Here is a 26,436-nt window from a genome sequence, read left to right as displayed (position 1 = left end):
TTCAGAGACAAGCAGGGCACAGACACCAAGCTCAGGCTCCTCACCAGGTGGTGAGACCACAACACACTTCCACAGGTCCCTTGAGGGACTCATTTGAGGCCACAGCAGAAGCCTGGTAGTTAGAAGTGGGGCCAGGTCTCTGTGGCTGTGCTGTTTGAGATGGTTGCTCAAAACCAGCTCCAAGTTTGCCAAGTTAACACTGGGCAGGCATCCAGAGCACACAGCAGGGAGGTCTCTGAGACACTGACAGCTCTGAAGAAAACAAACAATGCCACTTGTTTGGAAGGGTAAAGGGGGGTGGATGTAGTCTGGAGAAGAGAAGGCTGAGAGGGGACTTCAGCAATGTCTATAAAGAGCTGAGGAGTGGGTGTCAGGATGGGATGGGATGGGATGGGATGGGATGGGATGGGATGGGATGGGATGGGATAGGATGGGATAGGATGGGATAGGATGGGATAGGATGGGATAGGATGGGATAGGATGGGATAGGATAGACCAGACCAGGTTGGAAAAGACCTTTGAGATCATCAAGTCCAACCTATCCCCCAGCACCATCTGATCAACTCAACCATGGCACCAAGGGCCTCATCCAGACTCTTCCTAAACACCTCCAGTGATGGTGACTCCACCACCTCCCTGGGCAGCACATCCCAGTGGCAAATCTCTCCTTCTATGAAGAACTTCTTCCTAACATCCAGCCTAAACCTCCCTTGGCACAGCTTGAGACTGTGTCCTCTTGTTCTGCTGCTGGCTGCCTGGGAGAAGAGACCAACCCCCAGCTGGCTCCAACCTCCCTTCAGGGAGTTGGAGAGAGCAAGAAGGTCTCCCCTGAGCCTCCTCTTCTCCAGGCTAAGCAACCCCAGCTCCCTCAGCCTCTCCTCACAGGGCTGTGCTCCAGACCCCTCCCCAGCTTTGTTGCCCTTCTCTGGACACCTTCCAGCATCTCAACATCTTTCCTAACCTGAGGAGCCCAGAATTGGACACAGGACTCCAGGTGTGGCCTAACCAGTGCTGAGTACAGGACAGGATGACTTCCCTGCTCCTGCTGGCCACACTGTTCCTGTTCCAGGCCACGATGCCATTGACTTTGCAGTGGTGTCCTAGTGGGTAGCAATGTGCCCTTGGGGCCAAAAGGCCCAAAGGCATCCTGGGCTGCAGCAAGAAGTGTGGCCAGCAGGGCTGGGGAACTTCTTTTCCCCTTCTACTCTGCCCTGCTGAGACCACAGCTGCAGTGCTGTGTCCAGTCTGGGGCTCCCCTGTTCAAGAGGAACAGAGACCTGCTGGAGAGAGCCCAGGGGAGGTTACAAAGGTGTTGAAAGGTCTTGAATATCTCTGCTATGAGGAAAGACCAAGAGCCCTGGGGCTGATTAGTGTGGAGAGCAGAAGACTGAGAGGGATCTGATCAATGGCTATCAATACCTGAGGGGTGGGTGGCAAGATGGGGCCAGGCTCGGGTCAGTGCTGTCCTGTGGGAGGACAAGGGGCACTGGGAACAATCTGGAAGCCAGGAGGTTCCACCTCAAGAGGAGGAGAAGCTTCTTTGGTGTGAGGGTGCTGGAGGCCCAGGGAGGTGGAGTCTCCTTCCTGGGACCCTTTCCAGCCTCACCTCAGTGCTGCTCTCCTGCCTGACTCACCCTGCGGGCTCAGCCACCTCCAGAGCTCCCTTCCACCCCTTCCCACTGCCTGGCTCTGGGCCAGGAGGGTGCTGGGCACCCCAGCAGAGGGGGGCTGCTTACCTTGGAAGACTTCTGCACCTGATCTCCGATGTAGATCTTGCGGAACTGCTCGAAGAAGCTCAGCATGGCGAGCTCCAGCTTCTCGTTGCCGGCCTGCGCCAGGCGGGAGTCCGTCAGGTTCATCAGCTGCAGCACCCTGCACAGGGGACACACAAACCAGCACCTTACTGGCCAGCACTGGGAAGGAAACCAGGGAGGACTTCTGGCACCTGGGGCTGCTTCCAGGCTGCCCACCAGCCACCTCTGGGGCTTTCTGTCTCTCTGGGGTGAGAACGGCTGAGGGCGGTAACGAAACGCTGACCGCGGCACGGTCCTCTGCTGGGCAGGGATGGGCTGAGGCTCCTGAGCCCTCCCAAAGGGGGCTGTAAGGCTCCTGGCCTCTTCAAAGGGTTGGAAGGCTCCTAACCCCCTCCTAAGGGGGGCTGAAAGGCTCCTGGCCTCTTCAAAGGGTTGGAAGGCTCCTAACCCCCTCCTAAGGGGGGCTGAAAGGCTTCTGACCCCTCCTAAGGGGGGCTGTAAGGCTTCTGACCCACTCCTAAGGGGGGCTCAAAGGCTTCTGACCCCTCCTAAGGGGGGCTGAAAGGCTTCTGACCCCCTCCTAAGGGGGCTTGTAAAGCTTCTGACCCCTCCTAAGGGGAGCTGAAAGGCTCCTGACCCCTCCTAAGGGGGGCTGAGGGGCTGAAAGGCTTCTGACCCCTCCTAAGGTGGGCTGAAAGGCTTCTGACCCACTCCTAAGGGGGGCTGAAAGGCTTCTGACCCCCTTCTAAGAAGGGTTGTAAGGCTCCTGACCCCCTCCTAAGGAAGGCTGAAAGGATCCTAAGCCCCTTCTAAGGGTTGTAAGGCTCCTGACCCCCTCCTAAGGGGGGCTGAAAGGTTTTGGGTTTAACCTCCTGCAGAGCTGAGTTCTGGTGCTGCAGCACTCACCCAGGCTCTGCTATCACCATGTCCTCAAACCCACCTGAGAAACCACTGCCTGCAGCCCTCCCAAGAGCCAGGCTCTGAAGGACATCAAACCTTCAGCCTGGCTTTGGCTGTGAGCCTCCCCAGGAACAAGAACTGTGGCCTGGAGAAGGGCTTGAGGAGCAGAGATCTTGGTGGCCACACACTGAGGGGGGGGAAAACCACAGCAATTCTCTTTTTGGCAAGTGCTATGGAGTGTGGGGAGGAAGACAAAAGGCAAAGATTTGGCTGCTGAGAAGAGGCCTCTTGCAGGTTGGCACTGAAAGATGGTCAGGGTCTCACCACTTCCCCTCCTGGAACTCAGCAGCTAGGTGGGAAGGCAGAGCTGGTGGGAGCTCAGCAGCTGGGTGGGAAGGCAGAGCTGGTGGGAGCTCAGCAGCTGGGTGGGAAGGCAGAGCTGGTGGGAGCTCAGCAGCTAGGTGGGAAGGCAGAGCTGGTGGGAGCTCAGCAGCTAGGTGGGAAGGCAGAGCTGGTGGGAGCTCAGCAGCTGGGTGGGAAGGCAGAGCTGGTGGGAGCTCAGCAGCTGGGTGGGAAGGCAGAGCTGGTGGGAGCTCAGCAGCTAGGTGGGAAGGCAGAGCTGGTGGGAGCTCAGCAGCTAGGTGGGAAGGCAGAGCTGGTGGGAGCTCAGCAGCTGGGTGGGAAGGCAGAGCTGGTGGGAGCTCAGCAGCTAGGTGGGAAGCTGGCTCCCCACCAAGGCCAGCAGCTTCCAGTTCAGCTCCTTCAGCAGCTTCCAGGCTGGTTACACTCTGGAGCAGAAGGCATTCAGTGTGACTTGAGGCTGGTTGGCAGCTGGGAGCAGCAGGTTCTCACAGCCAGCAAGCAAAGCTAGGAGTGGAGAAGGTTCAGAGTCCCCCAAATCCACAGCAGGTGGATGGAATTCGAACAGCATCCAGCAGGTTGGACTTGAGGACCTCAAAGGTCTCTTCCAACCTCAGCAGCTCTATGACTCTATGTGGTGGATGACACCATGGAGTGCCAGGTGCTGCACTGTGGCCACAGCAACCCCAGGCAGTGCTACAGGCTGGGGGCAGAGGGGCTGAGAGCAGCCAGGCAGAGAGGGACCTGGTTGAGAGGAGGCTGAACATGAGCCAGCAGTGTGCCCAGGGGGCCAAAAAGGCCAAGGGCATCCTGGCCTGCATCAGGAAGAGTGTGGCCAGCAGGAGCAGGGAAGTCATTGTGCCCTGTGCTCAGCACTGGTTAGGCCACACCTGGAGTCCTGTGTCCAGCTCTGGGCTCTTCAGGTTAGGAAAGATGTTGAGATGCTGAAAGGTGTCCAGAGAAGGGCAAGGAGGCTGGGGAGGGGTCTGGGGCACAAGGCTGGGGAGGGGTCTGGAGCACAGCCCTGTGAGGAGAGGCTGAGGGAGCTGGGGTTGCTTAGCCTGCACAAGAGGAGGCTCAGGGGAGACCTTCTTGCTCTCTCCAACTCCCTGAAGGGAGGTTGGAGCCAGGTGGGGGTTGGTCTCTTCTCCCAGGCACCCAGCACCAGAACAAGAGGACACAGTCTGAAGCTGTGCCAGGGGAGGTTTAGGCTGGAGGTGAGGAGAAAGTTCTTCCCAGCAAGAGGAATTGGCCACTGGGCTGTGCTGCCCAGGGAGGTGGTGGAGTCCCCATCCCTGGAGGTGCTCAAACAAGGCCTGGATGTGGCCCTTGGAGCCATGGTTCAGCTGTCAGGAGGTGCTGGGTGCCAGGTTGCCCTTGCTGCTCTCTGAGGTCTTTTCCAACCTTGATTCTATGATTCTGGTGGGGTTTTTTTCTGTGGTGGGGAGAAGGGGAAGGGTCTGGGGGAGGGTGGAGGGCAGCTTCTTGGCTTGGAGCTTTCCTGAGGGGGGGCAGCTGCAGCTTCCCTACCGACAAACCAACTCTCCGTCCATGGCGTCCTGCTCGTCCGTGCTGGCAAACGAGACCCTGCCGCCGATCACCGCCCCGATGATGTACACCAGCCAGGTCAGGCGGCCTGCAAGCAACACAGGGCATCACAACCAGCACCCCACACCCCACCACCACCTCCTCCTCCTCCTCACACCCTGCAGCAAGGACCAGCAGCAGAGCTGTGGCTTGAGGAGCCAAAGCCGGCGCGCACGGCTGGGAGCTGAGGTGGGAACCAGGGCGGAGGTTCGGCGCTGGCCACCCCCCAGGGGCTGGAGGAGTTTGCCTGGGGGAAACTGAGGCTGCAGCAGCTTCTGAGGGGAGGAAAGCCTGGGGAGAGCTGGGCAGAGGTAAACTTCATCAAGCTCCAGCAGGGCAAGTGCAGGGTCCTGTACCTGGGGAGCAAGAGCTTCCTGCAGCAGGGCAGGTTGGAGGTTCAGCATCGGACACCCCCAGGGGCTGGAGAAGTTTGCCTGGGGGAAACTGAGGCTGCAGGAGCTTCTGAGGGGAGGAAAGCCTGGGGAGAGGTAAACTTCATCAAGCTCCAACAGGGCAAGTGCAGGGTCCTGCACCCAGGGAGGAAGAGCCTCCTGCAGCAGGGCAGATGAGGGAAAGGGGAAGACCTGCCAGGGAGCAGCTCCAGGGAGAAGGAGCTGAGAGTGCTGGGGGACAGCTGCCTGACCAGCAGCCTGACCAGGAGCCAGCAGTGTGGCCTTGTGGCCAAGAAGGCCTCAGTGGTTTCCTGGAGTGAAGGAAGAGTGTGGCCAGCAGGCCAAGGGAGGTTCTCCTCCCCCTCTACTCTGCCCTGGTGAGGCCGCAGCTGGAGTCCTGCCTCCGGTTCTGCGCTCCCCAGCTCAAGAGGAACGAGGAACTGGTGGAGAGGACACAGCAAAGGGCTGTGAAGATGCTGAGGGGGCTGGAGCCTCTCTGTGATGAAGATAGGCTGAGGGACTTGGGGCTTTTTAGCCTGAAGAAGAGCAGACTAAGGAGGGCTCTTCTCAAAGCTCCTAAACACTTCCAGAGCAGGCCGGGGCCAGGCTGTTTTCAGTGGTGCCCAGTGCCAGGGCAAGGGGCAGTGGACACAGACTTGACCATCAGAACTTCCATCTGAACACCAGGAGGAGCTTCTGTAGCTGAAGGGTGCAAAGGCTGAGAGCCTGGAGAAGAGAAAATCAATGCTCAGCAAGGGCTAAAGGAGCTGTGGGGGGCAAGAGGCTGGGGCCAGGCTCTGCTCAGTGGTGCCCAGGGCCAGGCCAAGGGGCAGTGGGCACAAACTGGCACCCAGGTGAGGATGAGGAGAAAGTTGTTTGGTGTGAGGGTGCTGGAGGCCTGGAGCAGGCTGCCCAGAGAGGTTGTGGAGGCTCCTGGTGTGGAGAGCTTCCAACCCCTCCTGGGCACTGTGCTGCTGGGCAGGGTGCTGTGGGTGCCCTGCTGGAGCAGGGTGCTTGGACTGGCTGAGCTGCAGAGCTCCCTTCCCAGCCCCATGCTGGGATTCTGGGATTCACTCAAAGAATCTTTCTGCTTTAGTGCCCAATCTCCAGCAAAGTGACTCCATTGTCCACCTGGTGGAGAACAGGCACAGGTTCAGGGGGAAGGGAAGGAGGTGCTGAGGTCTGCCTGGAAGCTCTTCAGCACTCATAGCTGCTCCACTGCAGAAGCCACTGCCCTGTCCAACTCCTCCCCATGTAATTCAGCTTTTGCTCTATAAAGCAGATGTGGTTGGTGGAGTCAACATCATCAACTAGACTACAGGAAGGAATTTTGGTATCCTGAGGGTGGTGAGAGCCTGGCCCAGGTTGCCCAGAGAAGGTGGGAAATGCCCCAACCCCTGGAGACATTCCAGCTCAGGTTGTTTGGGCAGCCCCCTCCAGTTGGGGATGTCCCTGCTGACTGCTGGGTGAGCTTTCAAGGTCCCTTCAACCCAGCCCAGCCTGGGATTCTATGAACTTGAAGGAGGCAGGGTGAGCTCTGAAAGCTCCCTTCCAACCCAAAGCATTCCATGATGCCCTCCAGAGCTCCTCCCCCATGAGAGGAGAGTTTCAGAAGGAAGAGGAGCATTGCCATACCTTTGCTGACAACCCCAACTCCTGCACAAGAGGGCAAGGCAGCTACACTGGGAGAGAGGAGGCAGACCACAGCCACAGCTGAACCTCCCAACCACTTTATGGCCAGGGTGAAGCAAATCCTAAACCAACCAGCTGGGCAAGAACAAAACCTCCAGGCTCAACCCTCCCAAGGCTGTGGCCAGCAACCCTCCTTCAAGTGCCTTTGCAATTCAGCCTCTGCTTTGTTGGCTAAACATCAGGATCTGTGTGACCATGGCCTGCAGTTTTGATGCCATGCAGCCAGAGCTCTTTCAACCTCTTAATTCATCTTCTTCTCCACATGGGGAACTTGTTCTCTGAGGAACCCTGGTGAGGTCCCTGGTGTTGCCACAACACATTACAGGCAGAGATTTCATTTAGATGCCACTCTGAAGCTCATGGTTATCCCTCCAAGTCTGTGCCATCCATGCAGACAGGGAGGAGGTTCACAGGAGCAGCCCACACCCTGCTTCACACCAGGCAAGCCAAGGGATGGGGCAGGCAGTGCTGAGGCACACCTTTGTGGCAGCACCTTCAGAGCTTAGTCTCTGAAGCACTGGGCAAGGAGATGCACTGCACCTCCCCCAACAGGAACTGAACCAGCTGGGAGGACAACAAACATCTTCAGCCAGCAGTGGCAGTGCCTGCCCACAGCCAGAAACATCTCAGCTCACACAGACACCTTCCCAAGGCAGCCTTGGAGTGGGGGACTGTGGCTCCTGGCTGATGGATTCCACCAGGAGCTCAGGAAGATTTCATTTAGATGCCACTCTGAAGCTCATGGTTATCTCTCCAAGTCTATGCCATCCATGCAGACAGGGAGGAGGTTCACAGGAGCAGCCCACACCCTGCTTCACACCAGACAAGCCAAAGGATGGGGCAGGCAGTGCTGAGGCACACCTTTGTGGTAACACCTTCAGAGCTTAGTCTCTGAAGCACTGGGCAAGGAGGTGCACTGCAGCTCCCCCAACAGGAACTGAACCAGCTGGGAGGACAACAAACATCTTCAGCCAGCAGTGGCAGTGCCTGCCCACAGCCAAGCACATCCTAGCCCACACAGACACCTTCCCCAGGCAGCCTGGGGCAGGGGGGCTCTGGCTCCTGGCTGATGGAGTCCACCAGGGCCATTTGGCTCACAGCCAGCCCCCAGCTGCTGGGTGCCAGCCCTCCAAGCAGGCTCACCTTCTTGAACAGCAACATCCATGGGGCTGGCAGTGGCACTCTGCAGCAGCTCCTGGTAGGACTGGGCTGACTGGTCGAAGAGCTGCACGAGCAGGGCGCAGGTCTTCTCGTACTCGCAGCGCCCGATGGTGGACAGCTGATCCAGCTGCTGCTGCACCAGGCCTGTGTCATCCAGGGGGTCCTCCAGGCCATCCCTGAGCAGCAGCAAAGCAGATCAGCAAAGAGCTTCTGAGTGCACAGCATGTTAAAACCATAGCCCCAAGGAGAGACTGACTCCCACCGGGCTCCAGCCTCCTGGCAGGGAGCTGGTGAGAGCCAGGAGGTCTCCCCTCAGCCTCCTTCTGCCCTGCTCCCTCAGCTGCTCCTCCCCAGCCCTGTTCTCCAGACCCTTTCCCAGATTCATTGCCCTTCTCTGGCCCTGCTCCAGCCCCTCAATGCCCTTCTTGGAGTGAGGAACCCAACCCCAAGATTCGAGGTGCATCCCCAGCAGTGCCCAGCATGGGAGGACAACCCCTGCCCTGCTCCTGCTGCCCACACCACTGCTGCTGGGGGCCTTCTTGGCCACCTGGGCACAAGCTGGCTCATCCTCAGTGGTGATCAACACCTCCAGATCCTTCTCTGCTCATACTGTCTCCCATCAGACAATCCAGGTTTGCAGTCAAACCCCCCTCAGGTCTCCCCAAACACTGTGAAGCCGCTGCCTATCTTCAAAGGCAAACTGAGAAGAGAAAACCCCTAGAGCCTCCTGCCTTGGGCCCCTGGTGCTGCCAAGCAGCTTTGGTGCCACCTCTCTGCATTGCTTACCTCAAGATGATGTGGACAGACTCCAGCCTGGAGGTGATGTAAGCTTTTGTGACCTCTGGGGTGTATGTTTCAAGCATGTGAGGTTCTGTGGCCTTCACGTAGGGCACCGACGCAGCCAGCCGCTGCCACAGGCTCAGCAGGTAGTGAACGCTGTTGGGAGCAAACTCCCAGTGCTGCCAGCAGCCAAAAGGGAGAGAAGGGAAGGCAACCAAGTGAGTTATGGCCTTGGTGGCTTCACCCAGGTGAGCCTGAGTCAGCTGCAGCAACATCTCAAAGCTTTCAAGGGCTTCGGTGCTGAGTTTCAGCTCCCACCTGAGCTCACCCAGGAGAGACTGAGAGAGAATCCCTGAGCTCCCTGGGCTGTGGAGCTGAGCCAAAAGGTTTTGGTCCTGACCTAGTGCTGGGCTGGTGCTGCAGACAGCTCCCCAGAGAGAGTCTGCAGTTCAAAGCCACTTCCCAGAGGAATGTGCACAACTGAACAAACCAAAGGCACTGAGTCAGCCCAAGCCTGGCACCAGCTGCTGAGCAGGGCTTCAGCTGCAAGCTGTGCACCAGGAGAGAGCTGAGTGGGAAGCCATGGGCTTGGACAAGAGGACCTTTGAGGGTCCCTGCCAAGCCAGTGCAACCTGTGCAATGTAGAACTGTGGACTGGTTGAGGCTGGAAAAGAGCCTTTAGACCATGGAGTCCAAGCCTTAGCCCAGCACTGCACACATGGGCACCACCAAACCATGGCCCTCAACACCACAGCTGCACAGCTCTGAAACCCTTCCAGGGATGGGCAATTCAACCTCCTCCCTGGGCAGCCTGGGCCAGGATTGGAGAACCCTTTCAGGGAAGAAGTTTCTTCTAAGGTCCAACCTAAACCTCCCCTGGGGCAACTTGAGGCCATTTCTTCTTGTCCTACCACTTCTTCCTTGGGAGAAGAGCCCAAGCTTCACCTGGCTCCCACCTCCTGTCAGGGAGCTGTAGAGAGCCAGAAGCTCTCCCCTCAGCCTCCTCTTCTCCAGGCTGAACACCCCCAGCTCCCTCAGCTGCTCCTCCCCAGCCCTGTTCTCCAAACCCTTCCCCAGCTCTGTTGCCCTTCTCTGGACCAGCTCCAGCTCCTCAGTGTCTTTCTTGTAGCTCAGGACCCAGAGCTGACCCCAGCAACCAGGAGGAGCTGCTCTTCCCTTACCAGCACTCCCTGCAACTGCATTTTCCCAGTGAAGTGACAGAGAGCTCTAAAAATAACTTCCCTTTAAGGAGGTTTGGGTGTTCTTTCTTCCCCCACCCCCTGCTAGGACCTGGGGAGCCTCTGGAGGCATAGCAACCCTGTCTACCCCCACACACTGCTCCTGCACAGAACAAGCAGTGCAGGCCTGCAGGCTCCTGGCACAGCATCTGCAGGGCCTGGGGTGAAAATAACACCCAGAGGATACAGGGTGGGGGGAAAAGAAAGAGACCAGAGGGCTGGCATTTGGCTTCAGGAGAAGGCAAGGGGCATGGGCACCCACAGAAGGGCAACCAAAGCATCTGGTACCTGCAGACTGGTGACAGTGAAGTTGGCAATGAGCCTGATGACCTCAGGGTAGTTCTCCACCTTCACCAGCTCTCCCAGCTGGTAATTGCTCTTCAACCGAGCCAGCAGCCGGCAGAACTCGTGGTAGTTGTTGGGGTCTGACAAGCTCTAGGAGGGGAAAGAGAAGACTTGAGAAGCAGCAAGTGCTGGAGAGCCCTGGGCAGCCAGCTGCAAGAGGCACAGAGCTGTGCTGGGACAGCAGGAAAGGAGCAGGGAGAGGTTGGACCCTTCCCTCTTCTGGGCTTTGAAGTTTCTTCTAATCCCCAACCTCCCCTGGGGCAACCTGAGGCCACTTCCTCTTGTCCTGTCCTTGCTCCTTGGGAAAAGAGACCAACCCCCACCTGGCTCCAGCCTCCTTGCAGAGAGTCACAAGCTCTCCTCTCAGCCTCCTTTTCTCCAAGTTCAGCAACCCAGCTCCCCTCAGCTGCTCCTCCCCAGCCCTGTTTCCCAGACCCTTCCCCAGCTTCCTTGCCCTTCTCTGGCCCAGCTCCAGCTCCTCAGTGTTCCTCTGGGGGTGAGGAGCTCAGACCTAACCCCCATACCCAAGGGGTGGCCACACCAGTGCCCAGCCCAGGGGCACCATCCCTGCCCTGCTCCTGTTGGCCACAGAATTGCTGCTCCAGGCCAGGCTGCTGGTGAGCTCCTTGGCCACCTGGGCTCTCCCTGCCTCATCTCCAGCTGCTGTCAGCCAACACCCCCAAGATCTTCCTCTGCTGGGCAGCTTCCAGCTACTTTGCCTCAAGCCTGGAGCATTCATGGGGTTGTTGAGCTTGGCCTTGTTGAACCTCATCCCACTGGCCTCAGCCCATGGATGCAGCCTGGCCAGATGCCTCTGCAGAGCCTCCAAGCCTCCAGCAGGCCACCATCCCCTCCAGCCTGGTGCTGCCTGCCAGCCCACTGAGGACGCACCGCCCCCCGCAGCCCACACCAGCCATGGAACACACTGAAGAGGAGCATGAGGGGATGCTCTCAGGGAAGAAGGAAGGTGCAGGAGGAAGCAGAGAGGCAGCTGCACTGGCAGCCTCACCTGGGGGTTTTCCAGTATCCTTTTCACTCCATCAACGAGATGAGATAAGAACTTTGCCCTTTCGGCGTTGTTGAAGAGGGATCTGCGGACAGAGGCGATCTGCACGAGGCAGGACAACACCTGGCAGGGGCAAGGCAGCCAGACAGCAGGGGTTAGAATGCAACAGAAGGGAAGCAACCAGCTTGAAGAAGACCTCACAGAGCATCAAGTCCAACCTCTCACCCAGCACCAGCTGATCAACTAAACCATGGCACCAAGCACCCAATCCAGGCTCTTCCTAAACACCTCCAGGGATGGGGACTCCACCACCTCCCTGGGCAGCACAGCCCAAGGGCCAATCTCTCTTGCTGGGAAGAACTTTCTCCTCACCTCCAGCCTGAACCTCCCCTGGCACAGCTTGGGACTGTGGCATCTTGTTCTGGTGCTGGCTGCCTGGGAGAAGAGACCAACCCCCACCTGGCTACAACCTCCCTTCAGGGAGTTGCAGAGAGCAATGAGGTCTCCCCTGAGCCTCCTCTTCTCCAGGCTAAGCAACCCCAGCTCCCTCAGCCTCTCCTCACAGGGCTGTGCTCCAGACCCCTCCCCAGCTTTGTTGTCCTTCTCTGGACACCTTCCACATCTCAACATCTTTCCTAACCTGAGGAGCTCAGAGCTGGACACAGGACTCCAGGTGTGGCCTAACCAGTGCTGAGCACAGAGCAGGATGACTTCCCTGCTCCTGCTGCAGGCCAGGTTGCCCTTGGCCTTCTTGGCCCCCTGGGCACACTACTGGCTCATGTTCAGCTGCTGTCCACCACTACCCCCAGGTCCCTCTCTGCCTGGCTGCTCTCAGCCACTCTGTCCCCAGCCTGTAGCACTACCTGGGGCTGTTGAACCATAAATGAAGAGCCATGCTGCTCTTCCCTTAGCACAACGAATCCTTCAAGCCTGGTGCTCCTCTGAATGCTGCTCAGCAGCTCCTTTGCTTTGAGAGAGGCTGGGAGAGTGCAGCCATCACCTCTGCAGCTCTCTGAGGCCTGTGCAGCATTGCAGCAGGGAGCCAAACAGCAGCACCCAGAGGAACAACAGTCCCACAATCAGGGAGTTGTTTGGCTTGGAGAAGCCCTCCAGGATCATGAGGCCCAACCAGCAACCCAACCCCACCCTGGCCACCAAACCCTGGCCCCAAGTGTCCTGCCCACAGGTTTCTGGAACACCTCCAGGGCTGAGGACTCCACCATCTCCCTGGGCAGCCTGTGCCAACCCCTGACCACTCTGGCAGCAGAGAAATCTTTCCTAATCCCTAACCTTCCCCTGGTGCAACTTGAGGCCATTTCCCCTCATCCCATCTTTAGTTACCTGGCAGAGCTTGACCCCCACCTCACTCCAACCCCCTGTCAGGGAGCTGTAGAGAGCAATGAGCTCTCCCCTCAGCCTCCTCCAGGCTGAACACCCCCAGCTCCCTCAGCTGCTCCTCCCCAGCCCTGTTCTCCAGACCCTTCCCCAGCTTCCTTGCCCTTCTCTGGCCCTGCTCCAGTCCCTGTCTGTGGAGTCAAGGGCCCAAAACTGAACCCAGGACTGTGGCCTCAGCAGTGCCCAGCCCAGGGGGAGCAATCCTTTGGAAGAACCACAGAACTCTTTTGGTTGGAGGAGACCTTTAAGATCACTGAGTCCAACCATCAGCCCAACACCACCACAGCCACCAAGCCCCAGAGCTCCACAGCCACACATTCCTTCAACACCTCCAGTGATGGCTGACTCCACCACCCCCCTGGGCAACCAAAGAGCAGCATTCAGTGCTGAGGAGCACCCTGCAAAGCCCCAGCCCCTCCCTGCCCAGTGCAAGGAACATCTTGCTCAAGCTCCAAGCTGCTTCTCTCTGCTGGCTCTCACATCTAGTGGCTCAAAGGGGCAGCCCAGTTCCAAATGTAATTGCTTCAGAGTTTCCTTCAGCAGTGAAATGAACTAAAAAGAAAAGCCTCAGACTGTTAAAAAGGTCTCTCATGAATATTTGAGGCTCTAATTCAGACTTTTAACTCAGTAAGGCCTTCAAGATAATGAAGAGTGCTGAGAGTCTCAGTGGAGCACAGCAGAAAAAGAGCCTTCTGAAGGCCCCTTCCCTCCCTTGCCCCAGGGCAGGGGATTCATTGTAGCTTCAATTATGAAGGGTATTGATCTGCTAGATAAATGCCTGGCAGGCAAAGGGTTTGATTCAAGAAGGACCAAGCTAACTTCTCCTTCAGCTGTGCTCTTGGCTGTTTCCCCACAACTGGGACATGGCCTAGTTTGGAAGCATGGAAGGAGAGATCTCATCCTTGGGTTGCAACTCCCAGGCTTGCTGCCTCCTCACAGGGTGGTTTCAGCATCAGCTTAGCAGCATGCAGGCTGCCTCCCTCAGCAAGGCCTTGTGGGCAGTGAGCAGGAAGGCTCTAGGCTGCCCCAGGCCAAAGCAGGAGGTTGGGCCTTTCAGCAACCAAGGTGCTCTTAGGTCAACTCCCAAAGCTGTGGCTGCAGCAGGACCAGAATAGACACCTCCCTGCCTTTAAAAGGCAGCACCCAAGCCAAGGCTGCTGTCTGAGGGCAGCTTTGTGGTGTCTGAATCACCAGCAAGTCAGGCAGAGGAGCCCCACAAACACTTGGTGCTAGCTCAGGGTGCAGAGAAGAGAAATCCCCAACTTACCAGAGGAGAGAACGAAGGAGGGATGGAATGATAAAGATCAAAAAACAACTGAAGGGTTGAAGAATCCAAGAAGGCTGCAAGAGAGCAGAGGGTTTGGGTGAGAACACCTCCACTTACTGCTTTCCCTGGCTCTCAGGATCAGCAGTGTAGCACCAGTCACAGAATGGTTTGGGTTGGAAAAGCCCTCTGAGGTCATCCAGTCCAACCAGTCTGACTCTGCCAAGGCTGGGGCTAGGCCATGGCCCTCAGCACCACAGCTCTGCCTCCCTGGAACACCTCCCTGGGCAGCCTGGGCCAGGCTTTGAGAACCCTTTCAGGGAAGAAGTTTCTTCTAATGTCCAACCTAAACCTCCCCTGGTGCAACTTGAGGCCATTTCCTCTTGTCCTACCCCTTGTTCCATGGGAGAAGAGCCCAACCCCCACCCAGCTCCAGCCTCCCTGCAGGGAGCTGTAGGGAGCCAGAAGGTCTCCCCTCAGCCTCCTTTCCTCCAGGCTCAACAACTCAGCTCCTCCTCCTCAGCTTCCTCTTCACAAACCCTGCTCTCCAGACCCTCAAAGTACCACACTGCAGGAACATTCCCAAAGGATTGCCCTTTTTATCCACCCCACTGCCTTCCCTACCAACACAGCAGACCTGCTCCTGGCTGCAGAGCCCAGATGGCAGGAGCCTATTTTAAGAAGCCAACCTGTGGCCTGCCTGCAAAACCAGTGCTGAGAAGAGCAAGGAGGTGGGGAGCAGCTGCTGAGTTCTCTGTTCTTTATCACAGTATCACCAAGGTTGGAAGAGACCTCAGAGATCATCAAGTCCAACCTGCCACCACAGACCTCATGTCTGAACCATGGCACCAAGTGCCACATCCAATCCCCTCTTGAACACCTCCAGGGATGGGGACTCCACCACCTCCCTGGGCAGCACATTCCAGTGGCTAATGACTCTCTCTGGGAAGAATTTTCTCCTCACCTCCATCCTAAACTTCCCCTGGCACAGCTTAAGACTGTGTCCTCTTGTTCTGGTGCTGGGTGCCTGGGAGAAGAGACCAACTCCCACCTGGCTCCAACCTCCCTTCAGGGAGTTGGAGAGAGCAAGAAGGTCTCCCCTGAGCCTCCTCTTCTCCAGGCTGAGCAACCCCAGCTCCCTCAGCCTCTCCTCACAGGGCTGTGCTCAAGGCCTCTCCCCAGCCTTGTGCCCCAGACCCCTCCCCAGCCTCATTGCCCTTCTCTGGACACCTTCAAGTCTCTCAATGTCCTTCTTAACCTGAGGAGCCCAGAACTGGACACAGGACTCCAGGTGTGGCCTAACCAGTGCTGAGCACAGGGCACAATGATCTCCCTGCTCCTGCTGGCCACACTGTTCCTGATGCAGGCCAGGATGCCATTGTCCCTCTTGGCCACCTGGGCACACTGCTGGCTCATGTTTGGGCAGCTGTCAATCAGCACTCCCAGGTCCCTCTCTGTTTGGCAGCTCTCAGCCACTCTAACCCCAGCCTGTAGCTCTGCCTGGGGTTGTTGTGGCCAAAGTGCAGCTCCTGACGCTTGGACTTGCTGAATGCCATCCTGTTGGCCTCTGCCCATCTGTCCAGCCTGGCAAGGTCTCTCTGCAGAGCCCTTCTGCCCTCTAACTGACCAACATCTGCTCCCAGCTTGGTGCCATCTGCAAATTTGCTGATGTCTGACTCAATCCCCTCCTCCAGCTCATCAGTGAAGATATTAATGTTGGTTTTAAAGCCCAGGTTCCTGTGGAATTGGCAGGTGGAAGGCTGGAAGGGTGCCAGGAGTGGGTTCATGGCTCCAGACAGCCAAGCCCAACTGGCACGCCGAGCGAAAGGGTGGATCTTAGACCTGCTGCTGGATGTAGGAGGTTGTGGGGCAGAGAGAGAGCTGTAGGAAATCCCTCAGCTGGTATCAGGCACTCTTCCCTGCCAGGCAGCTCACCTGATCTCCAGCTGGTTGGGATCTGTACAGTGCAAAGATCATCAGAGGACTCGTCTGTGGAGGTGCCGATGAAGTCGAAGTTCAGGCAGTTGTGTGTCAGCTTGAGCAGCTGCATCAGCAGCCCGTGCTGGCTCTCATCGTTCAGATTCAGGTTCTTCCCAGAAGCCTAGGAGAGGAGATGGGGATAACAGAGGATGAAAGGGGAAAAACAACCCCCAAAAAACAACAACAAAAACCATCAAGGTGAGAGCTGAGTTTGGGGCAACAGGAATGGCTCAGGTTGGGAGGGACCTCAGAGCTCATCTCCTCCAACCTGGAGCCCCCAGAAGGGAAGGCTCAGGAGCAGCTTTTGATGCTTCCAGAGTTGAGCTTAGTGCTATAGAGCTCTGAACCCTGGGATAAGAGGGCCTGGAGCCCCTAGAGGGGAAGGCTCAGGAGCAGCCATTCAGCCTTTGATGCTTCCAGAGTTGAACTTAGTGCTACAGAGCTCTGAGCACTGTGGGACAGGAGGAGCTGAAGCCCGCAGAAGGGAAGGCTCAGAGCAGCCATTCAGCCTTTGATGCTTCCAGAGTTGAACTTAGTGCTACAGAGCTCTGAACCCAGGGACAGGAGGACCTGGAGCCCCCAGAAGGGAAGGCTCAGGAGCAGCCATTCAGCCTCTGATGCTTCCAGAGTTGAGCTTAGTGCTACAGAGCTCTGAACCCTGGGACAAGAGGACCTGGAGCCCCCAGAAGGGAAGGCTCAGGAGCAGCCATTCAGCTTTTGATGCTTCCAGAGTTGGAGCTTAGTGCTACAGAGCCATGGGACAGGAGGAGCCCCAGGAGGTGCTGAAAGCTGTTGAGAGATTTATTCCTGGCCTGCTCCATCCTGCTCCAAGGCACCCAGGGGAATCACCATCACAGCATGGCTCAGGTTGGAAGGGACCTCACAGCTAACCTCCTCCAACCTCCCCACCATGGGCAGGGCCAGCTCTCAGCTAGACTCAGCTGCTCAAGGCCTCCTCCAGCCTGGCCTTCAACACCCCCAGGCAGGAGGCAGCCACAGCCTCCCTGGGCAGCCTGGGCCAGACTCTCACCACCCTCACACTGAAGAGCTGCTTCCTCAGCTCCACTCTAACCCTGCTCTGCCTCAGCTTCAAACCATTCCCCCTTGGCCTGGCTCTAGACCCCCTCAGGAAAAGTTCCTCTGCAGCCTTCCTGGAGGATCCCTCCAGACCCTGGAAGGAAATCAGGTCTCCTCTTCCTCTTCAAGAGCGGAAGCTGTGGTGTGCTGGGGACTTTCCACATCAGAGGTGTTTGTGTTGTCCCCTCCCACAGCCTCCCCTGGAGCACAATCAGCCCCAGCTGGTTTGGAAGCTGCAGTGTCTGGTTTTTTTATCCTCAGAAAAGACCCTTTGCAGCCTTCTTGGAGGATCCCTTCAGCTGTTGGATGGCAGCTCTGTGGTCCCCCCTGGAGCCTTCTCTCCTCCAGGCTGAACACCCCCAGCTCCCTCAGCTTGAGGCTATAAAGAGACCCAGAAGCTGATTTTACAGGAAAGCTCTTGGCCAGTGCTGTACATCACCAACATCTCATCTCTTCCCTGATGCTTCAAGACAGCAATGTTTAACCCAAAGCTCATGCTCCAGCCATGCATGGGTCAATCCAAACTGCTGAAGGGTTATCTGTTGGAGTCACAGAAGGGTAGGGGCTGGAAGGGACCTCTAGAGATCATCCAGTCCAATCCCTCTGCCAGAGCAGAATCACCGAGGCCAGGCCACACAGGAACACATCCAGGTGGGTCTGGAAAGTCTCCAGAGAAGGAAACTGCACAACCTCTCTGGGCAGCCTACTCCAGGGCTCCAGCACCTTCACACCAAAGGTGTTTCTCCTCAGTCAGGGTTGGAAGTGACCACAAGGATCATCCAGTTCCAACCCCCCTGCCATGGGCAGGGACACCCCACACTAGATCAGCCTGGCCAGAGCCTCATCCAGCCTGGGCTTAAACACCTCCAGGGCTGGGGCCTCAACCACCTCCCTGGACAACCCATTCCAGGGCTTCACCACTCAGTCTTCAGGTAGAACCTCCTGGGTTCCAGTTTGTGTCCATTGCTCCTTGTCCTGTCCCTGGCTACCACCCAAAAGAGCCTGCCCCCTTCATCTTGCCCCCTCCAGCCCTCAGATATTTCTAGACATGGATAAGATTCCCTCTCAGCCTGCTCCAGACTAAACAGCTCCAGATTTGGGTCACCTTCATCTGGTTTGATTCCTCAAGGCAAAGCTCTGAGAGAGAGAAGCCCAGAAGCCAACGTGTAGGAGAGAAGCGCTGGCTCCAGGAGAGCTTCCACGGGAGGAAACTTCAGCCCTGAGCCTGTGGCCCTCCCCAGCCAAGCCCCCAGAGGGGATGCTGCAGGTTTGCTTACCTGTTTCAGTAAATTGCATGAGAGTGTGAAAATATCAAACAAGGAGGAGTCTCGGAAGGAGGAGGCTATTTTCCTGTGCTTGGTCAGGGGGTGGGTGGTGTCCGCCTGAGCAGAGAGAAAACCAAGCCTTAGCACCGAGGGGCAGGGCTGCAAGGAGAGCAACAGAACCTCTAGGAACCCTGCTAGAAACTGGGGCAGCCAGGTTTGTCTCCCTGGAGCGCTGTCCCAGCAGCTGGGAGAAAAATCCGTGGAGCAAAAGCCTCTGTCCTCAAAGGAGGGCCCAGCACCATCGCTCCCCGAAGCGGATGCAACTGCTCCCCCTGCCAGAGAGCAGGGATGGGCTGGCTCTTCAGCTCACTCAGATCCCCCCCAACTCACTCAGATCCTCCCTCAAGCTCACTCAGATCTCTTCCCCCCCAGCTCACTCAGATCTCTTCCCCCCAAGCTCTCTCAGATCTCTTCCCCCCAAGCTCTCTCAGATCTCTTCCCCCCAAGCTCTCTCAGATCTCTTCCCCCCAAGCTCTCTCAGATCTCTTCCCCCCAAGCTCTCTCAGATCTTCCCCCCAGCTCACTCAGATCTTCCCCCCAAGCTCTCTCAGATCTCTTCCCCCCTAGCTCACTCAGATCTCTTCCCCCCAAGCTCTCTCAGATCTCTTCCCCCCTAGCTCATTCAGATCTCTTCCCCCCTAGCTCACTCAGATTTCTCCCCCAGGCTCATTTAGATCTCTTCCAAAGCAGGATCACCAGCAGCATTTTCAAGTTCAGAACCTTCAAGGCTGCTTTTTGAGGTGCTCCAAACTCCTGAGGATTAAATCCTTCCCACAGCCATGGGGCAGAATCAGAGAGTCAGCAAGGCTAGAAAAGACCTCTAAGATCATCAAGTCCAACCTTCTACCCTGCACCTCCATGACCACCAGACCATCTGACCCCAAATCATAGGCATTTAGGCTGGAAAAGACCTCTAGATCAAGTCCAACCCTTTACCCAACCCCTCCATCACCACCAGACCATGTCCTGAAGTGCCCCATGGCCAATTCCCAGCACTTCTAATTCCCCTCCTGAACCTGCCCAGCTGAGAAGCCAGCCAGGAGGACAGTTAACCAGTGACAACCAGGTTGGACTTTGCTGTGTCTGTTATAAACTCCAGGTCTGGAGCTCTCACCGCAGCAGAATGAAAAGCTGGGATGATCTAAGGGACAAATGCACACAGGCCATGCTTGAGACTGGCTAAGAGTCTCCAGTTGGCTCAACCAATGCATTCCAGCATGGGCCAGCACAGCTTGAGGTCACTTCTGGGAGGGTTTTGTAGGAGAAGGAGAGAAGTGAAGCAGTAACTTCCCCATCCTGGCCATGCATTTGGAGGGTCTGGCAAGGTTCCACTTGGCCAGGATGAGTTAGCTGATGGGCAGGGAGTTATCCCAGGACAACTGGGATGGAGCCTGCTTGCAGCCCAGTGCAGAGGCACACACTGAGGCTCCACTTCCTTCAGGCTCTTGTTCCAACAGCATCAACATGCAAACATCCCTTCCCCTAGGATCCATCTCCATCCCTGGGGATGCTGTCTACCTGGACTTATGTAAAGCCTCTGGCACAGTCCCCTGCAACATCCTTCTCTCTAAACTGGAGAGAGATGGATTGGATGGGTGGTCAGTGGGTAATGAACTGGTTGGATGGTCACAAACAGGAGAGTGGTCAACAGCTCGAGGTCTGGAAGGAGCTAAGTAACAAGTGGTGTCCCTCAGGACTCCATACTGGGAGCAGTGCTGCTTAGTACCTTCAGCAATGCCATACTGGGATCAAGTGCACCCTCAGAAAGCTTGCAGATGCCACTGAGCTGAGTGGTGACACATGTGAGGGACAGGATCCAGCCAGAGGGACCTGGGCAAGCTGGAGAAGGGGCACTGTGTGAGCCTCGGGGGGTTCAGCAAGGCCAAGGGCAAGGTCCTGCACCTGGGATCAATCCAGGCTGGGGAGCAGCCCTGTGGAGGAGGGCTTGGGGGTGTGAAGCTGGACATGAGGCAGCACTGAGCACTGCCAGCCCAGCCACAGCCTGTCCTGGGGTGATCCCCAGCAACGTGGGCAGCAGGGCCAAGGAGGGGACTCCCAGTACTCAAGCTGTGGCCTCACCAGTGCCCAGGCCAGGGCACTGCCCTGCTCCTGCTCACCACACTTGGTCCAGGCCAGGATGCTGGTGGCATTATGGCTACCTGGGCACACACTGACTCATCTTTAGCTGTTGAGCAACATCCCAAGGTCTTTCTCTGGCCATATTCTCCAACACCTCCATGTCCTCCTTGTAAGCTGGGATGATGACCACAGGGACCCAGGAGAGGAGGTTCTGGGGATTGTCCTCACACTTAGGGCTTTGTCCTCACACCTGGTGGGGGGGGCTTGACTAGCTGCCCAGCACTGCTCTTTCCTCTTTCACCTCAGAAGACCACATTACAGTATGAGAGAAGATGGGAAGGTGCCAGCCAAACAAAAACACTTCCTCAGGACAAGGAGTTTCAGCATCTTACCACCAGAGCAACAGCACATGAGAGAAAAAGCCCCAAACAAAGCAGACAACATCTTCCCCCCTCCCATCCAACCCCTAAAAACAGCCCAAAGCAACCCCAAAGCCACACAAGACACACACAGAGCAGGACACAACAATATGAATGAGAAAATTGGGACACTTACTTCACTGAGGAAGGCTGTAGCACTTACTTGATTAATTTCATTCGTTAGTTGGGACAGGATTGTCACTCCTATGATGCAGTGCTCTACACTATCCTGAGGAAGGAAAAGAAAGGGCCACTGGGAAAGCAGTCAGCAGGACCAGCATGGCTTAGAATAGAATAGAACAGAACAGAAGAGGGAAGAGAAGACAGAAGAGGGAAGAGAAGACAGAAGAGGGAAGAGAAGACAGAAGAGGGAAGAGAAGACAGAAGAGGGAAGAGAAGACAGAAGAGGGAAGAGAAGACAGAAGAGGGAAGAGAAGACAGAAGAGGGAAGAGAAGACAGAAGAGGGAAGAGAAGACAGAAGAGGGAAGAGAAGACAGAAGAGGGAAGAGAAGACAGAAGAGGGAAGAGAAGACAGAAGAGGGAAGAGAAGACAGAAGAGGGAAGAGAAGACAGAAGAGGGAAGAGAAGACAGAAGAGGGAAGAGAAGACAGAAGAGGGAAGAGAAGACAGAAGAGGGAAGAGAAGACAGAAGAGGGAAGAGAAGACAGAAGAGGGAAGAGAAGACAGAAGAGGGAAGAGAAGACAGAAGAGGGAAGAGAAGACAGAAGAGGGAAGAGAAGACAGAAGAGGGAAGAGAAGACAGAAGAGGGAAGAGAAGACAGAAGAGGGAAGAGAAGACAGAAGAGGGAAGAGAAGACAGAAGAGGGAAGAGAAGACAGAAGAGGGAAGAGAAGACAGAAGAGGGAAGAGAAGACAGAAGAGGGAAGAGAAGACAGAAGAGGGAAGAGAAGACAGAAGAGGGAAGAGAAGACAGAAGAGGGAAGAGAAGACAGAAGAGGGAAGAGAAGACAGAAGAGGGAAGAGAAGACAGAAGAGGGAAGAGAAGACAGAAGAGGGAAGAGAAGACAGAAGAGGGAAGAGAAGACAGAAGAGGGAAGAGAAGACAGAAGAGGGAAGAGAAGACAGAAGAGGGAAGAGAAGACAGAAGAGGGAAGAGAAGACAGAAGAGGGAAGAGAAGACAGAAGAGGGAAGAGAAGACAGAAGAGGGAAGAGAAGACAGAAGAGGGAAGAGAAGACAGAAGAGGGAAGAGAAGACAGAAGAGGGAAGAGAAGACAGAAGAGGGAAGAGAAGACAGAAGAGGGAAGAGAAGACAGAAGAGGGAAGAGAAGACAGAAGAGGGAAGAGAAGACAGAAGAGGGAAGAGAAGACAGAAGAGGGAAGAGAAGACAGAAGAGGGAAGAGAAGACAGAAGAGGGAAGAGAAGACAGAAGAGGGAAGAGAAGACAGAAGAGGGAAGAGAAGACAGAAGAGGGAAGAGAAGACAGAAGAGGGAAGAGAAGACAGAAGAGGGAAGAGAAGACAGAAGAGGGAAGAGAAGACAGAAGAGGGAAGAGAAGACAGAAGAGGGAAGAGAAGACAGAAGAGGGAAGAGAAGACAGAAGAGGGAAGAGAAGACAGAAGAGGGAAGAGAAGACAGAAGAGGGAAGAGAAGACAGAAGAGGGAAGAGAAGACAGAAGAGGGAAGAGAAGACAGAAGAGGGAAGAGAAGACAGAAGAGGGAAGAGAAGACAGAAGAGGGAAGAGAAGACAGAAGAGGGAAGAGAAGACAGAAGAGGGAAGAGAAGACAGAAGAGGGAAGAGAAGACAGAAGAGGGAAGAGAAGACAGAAGAGGGAAGAGAAGACAGAAGAGGGAAGAGAAGACAGAAGAGGGAAGAGAAGACAGAAGAGGGAAGAGAAGACAGAAGAGGGAAGAGAAGACAGAAGAGGGAAGAGAAGACAGAAGAGGGAAGAGAAGACAGAAGAGGGAAGAGAAGACAGAAGAGGGAAGAGAAGACAGAAGAGGGAAGAGAAGACAGAAGAGGGAAGAGAAGACAGAAGAGGGAAGAGAAGACAGAAGAGGGAAGAGAAGACAGAAGAGGGAAGAGAAGACAGAAGAGGGAAGAGAAGACAGAAGAGGGAAGAGAAGACAGAAGAGGGAAGAGAAGACAGAAGAGGGAAGAGAAGACAGAAGAGGGAAGAGAAGACAGAAGAGGGAAGAGAAGACAGAAGAGGGAAGAGAAGACAGAAGAGGGAAGAGAAGACAGAAGAGGGAAGAGAAGACAGAAGAGGGAAGAGAAGACAGAAGAGGGAAGAGAAGACAGAAGAGGGAAGAGAAGACAGAAGAGGGAAGAGAAGACAGAAGAGGGAAGAGAAGACAGAAGAGGGAAGAGAAGACAGAAGAGGGAAGAGAAGACAGAAGAGGGAAGAGAAGACAGAAGAGGGAAGAGAAGACAGAAGAGGGAAGAGAAGACAGAAGAGGGAAGAGAAGACAGAAGAGGGAAGAGAAGACAAGAATAGAGGTAGAATAGAGGTAGAATAGAGGTAGAATAGAGGTAGAATAGAGGTAGAATAGAGGTAGAATAGAGGTAGAATAGAGGTAGAATAGAGGTAGAATAGAGGTAGAATAGAGGTAGAATAGAGGTAGAATAGAGGTAGAATAGAGGTAGAATAGAGGTAGAATAGAGGTAGAATAGAGGTAGAATAGAGGTAGAATAGAGGTAGAATAGAGGTAGAATAGAGGTAGAATAGAGGTAGAATAGAGGTAGAATAGAGGTAGAATAGAGGTAGAATAGACCAGGTTGGAAAAGACCTTCAAGATCATCAAATCCAACCCATCCCCCAGCACCATCTGATCAACACAACCATGGCACCAAGTACCCCATCCAGGCTCTTCCTAAACACCTCCAGGGATGGGGACTCCACCACCCCCCTGGGCAGCATATCCCAATGGCCAATCTCTCTGGCTGGGAGGAATTTCTTCCTCACCTCCAGCCTCCAACCTCTCCTGGCACAGCTTGAGACTGTGTCCTCTTGTTCTGCTGCTGGGTGCCTGCCTGGGAGAAGAGACCAACCCCCACCTGGCTCCAACCTCCCTTCAGGGAGTTGGAGAGAGCAAGAAGGTCTCCCCTGAGCCTCCTCTTCTCCAGGTTAAGCAACCCCAGCTCCCTCAGCCTCTCCTCACAGGGCTGTGCCCCAGACCCCTCCCCAGCTTTGTGGCCCCTCTCTGGACACCTTCAAGTCTCTCAATGTCCTTCTTAACCTGAGGAGCCCAGAACTGGACACAGGACTCCAGGTGTGGCCTAACCAATGCTGAGCACAGGGCACAAGGACTTCCCTGCTCCTGCTGGCCACACTGTTCCTCATGCAGGCCAGGATGCCATTGGCCCTCTTGGCCACCTGGGCACACTGCAGGCTCATGTTCAGCCTACTCTCAACCACTACCCCCAGGTCCCTCTCTGCCTGGCTGCTCTCAGCCACTCTGAGCCCAGCCTGCAGCACTGCCTGGGGTTGCTGTGGCCAATGTGCAGAACCTGGCACTTGGATGTGTTCAATCTCCTGCCCTTGGCCTCTGCCCATCTGTCCAACCTGTCGAGGTCCCTCTGCAGAGCCTCTCTGCCCTCCAGCAGATCAACTCTTGCCCCCAGCTTGGTGTCATCTGCAAACTTACTGCTGATGGACTCAATGCCCCCATCCAGATCATCAAGAAAGATGTTACAGAGCACAGGGCCCAGCACTGATCCCTGGGGCACACCACCAGTGCCTGGCCACCAGTCTTCTTTTGCTCCCTCTCCCCCACTCTGGGCAGTCTTTCACCTGTGCATTGGTTGATTGAATGGCTGACTACCAAAGCTGGGCAGCCCCCAGGTAGGACAGGTCAGGTGTACAGCACTTAAATCCCTGCCCCTGCAAGCTCTCCATTCTGGCTGCTGCCACCAGTAGCCTTCAGTGCTAAGAAACATCTTTCAGCAGGCCAGTTCCACAGTTCCTCCTTCAGGCTTGACTCTCTGCTGCAGAAACCTCTGTGACAACCAAAGTGATTTGGAAAATCAACTCTGAATCAGTCTCTTGAGGCAGAAACTTTCCTGCAGCTTCTGTTAAAACCAAAGTGATTTGGAAAATCAACTCTGAGTCAATCTCTGAGGCAGGAATTTCCCTGGTAGCCTCTGCTGCAGCAACTTCCAAGCAGTTAAAATCAAACTGGTTGGAAAAGATCAAACCTAAATCAGATCTCTGCTGCAGCAACTTCCAAGCAGCCTCTGTTAGAATCAAACTGCTTGGAAAAGATCAAACCTAAATCAAGTCTCTGCTGCAGCAACTTCCAAGCAGCCTCTGTTAGAATCAAACTGGTTGGAAAAGATCAAACCTAAATCAGATCTCTGCTGCAGCATCTTCCAGGCAGCCTCTGTTAGAATCAAACTGCTTGGAAAACCAATCAAACCTAACCCAATCTCTCCATTGTGAGGGCACCACACCAAGTTGTGGATTTAAACAGTGGAATGCAACTAGGTGGAATCAAACCTGTTCTGAGCAGCTCTTCAGAGCCCTTCACAGTGTGAACCCCAAGCACACTTCAGGTCCCCTCCTCTCTGTTGCCCATGGCTTTGTTTCCAGTCACCCCATCAGGAAGACAGAGCATTTGTGAGCCATCATGGCTGGAAATCTCCCAAGCAGAAAGGTTTTCAGAGAAGAGAAGGCTTGGATTGGATGTTAGGTACAGGTTCTGCACCGTGTGAGGGTGGTGGAACGCTGCAACAGGTTGCCCAGGGAGGTGGTTGAGGCCTGATCCATGGAGGTTGCTCAAGGTGAGGCTCAACAGGGCTCTGGGCCACCTGCACTAGCAGAGGATGTCCCTGAGAGGTTGGCCTGGCTGACTTTTGGAGGTCCTTTCCAACTCAACCCATTCTCTGATGGTGTTCTGGTGAAGTTTCCCCAAAAGAGATGGACAGATGGGCAGTGCAAGGGCATGACAGTTAACACATCCAACTGCCAGGTTCTACACATTGGCCACAGCAACCCCAGGCTGTGCTATAGGCTGGGGTCAGAGGGGCTGGAGAGCAGCCAGGCACAAAGGGACCTGGGGGTAGTGGTGGACAGCAGCTGAACAGGAGCCAGCAGCTGCCTGGGGAGGTGGTGGAGTCCCCATCACTGGAGGTGTTCAGGAGCAGACTTGATGGGGTGCTTGGTGCCATGGTTTAGTTGATCAGGTAGTGCTGGGTGATAGGTTGGATATGATGATCTTGAAGGTCTCTTCCAACCTGCTCTAGCCTGTTCTATTCTAAGACCTGTGAAGGGCCTGGACTTGCAAATCCCAGCAGGGGTGAACTTCATCTCCCAGAAAATCTGACCTGTAAAAACCTTGTGACATCTGTGATCACGTTCCTGAAGACATATTCATCCTTCTGGCAGTCAAACCAGCCCAGCTTTGTGATCCTGGCATACAGCTGGATCAGGGCTTGTGTGACAAAGGTTGCCAGCTTTGGCCTCGTGGCAAGGTAGTTGAGCACATAGTTCCCTGCAACACAGAGAAGAGGTGGGTCTGGAGGGGGAAACTGGGAGAGGTGGAGCTGAGGTGGTGACACTGAGGGGCAAAAGCAGCCTTTGGGTAAGCTGTTTCCCACGGCAGCTCTGCACAGGAGTGGGGGAAGGTGCAGGTGGGGAGCTTTCAGTTGTGCCTTTAGCAGAGTGGAAGCTGTGGAACAGCTCTGGAAAGTGGTGACAGACAGCTGAGTCCTTCCCCA

At 55.6% G+C, this 26,436-nt stretch overlaps 1 protein-coding gene across 2 annotated transcripts in view; it reads right to left on the bottom strand.

Moving 5' to 3' along the window:
• XPO7 (exportin 7) overlaps positions 1–26,436 on the bottom strand; it is a 64,901-nt gene that overhangs the window by 22,089 nt on the left and 16,376 nt on the right. The window contains exons 4-14 of one of the 2 annotated variants that reach the window (XM_068156455.1): positions 26,044–26,210; positions 20,891–20,983; positions 18,209–18,313; positions 15,810–15,975; positions 13,878–13,951; positions 11,219–11,338; positions 10,153–10,299; positions 8,633–8,805; positions 7,829–8,022; positions 4,545–4,650; positions 1,737–1,872 (exon numbers count right to left, since the gene is read on the bottom strand). In XM_068156455.1, the coding sequence (XP_068012556.1) occupies positions 1,737–1,872; positions 4,545–4,650; positions 7,829–8,022; positions 8,633–8,805; positions 10,153–10,299; positions 11,219–11,338; positions 13,878–13,951; positions 15,810–15,975; positions 18,209–18,313; positions 20,891–20,983; positions 26,044–26,210 (1,481 nt within the window). The remainder of the gene's footprint in view (positions 1–1,736; positions 1,873–4,544; positions 4,651–7,828; positions 8,023–8,632; positions 8,806–10,152; positions 10,300–11,218; positions 11,339–13,877; positions 13,952–15,809; positions 15,976–18,208; positions 18,314–20,890; positions 20,984–26,043; positions 26,211–26,436) is intronic. The other variant, XM_068156456.1, reaches the window with a different exon arrangement.

The sequence above is a fragment of the Melanerpes formicivorus genome, unplaced genomic scaffold, assembly GCF_026170545.1.
Source record: "Melanerpes formicivorus ecotype bairdi unplaced genomic scaffold, bMelFor1.0.p_v2 SCAF_34, whole genome shotgun sequence".
NCBI lineage: Eukaryota > Metazoa > Chordata > Aves > Piciformes > Picidae > Melanerpes > Melanerpes formicivorus.
The sequence above is the reverse complement of the archived record's forward strand: the minus strand, read 5'-3'. Positions and strand labels throughout refer to the sequence as shown.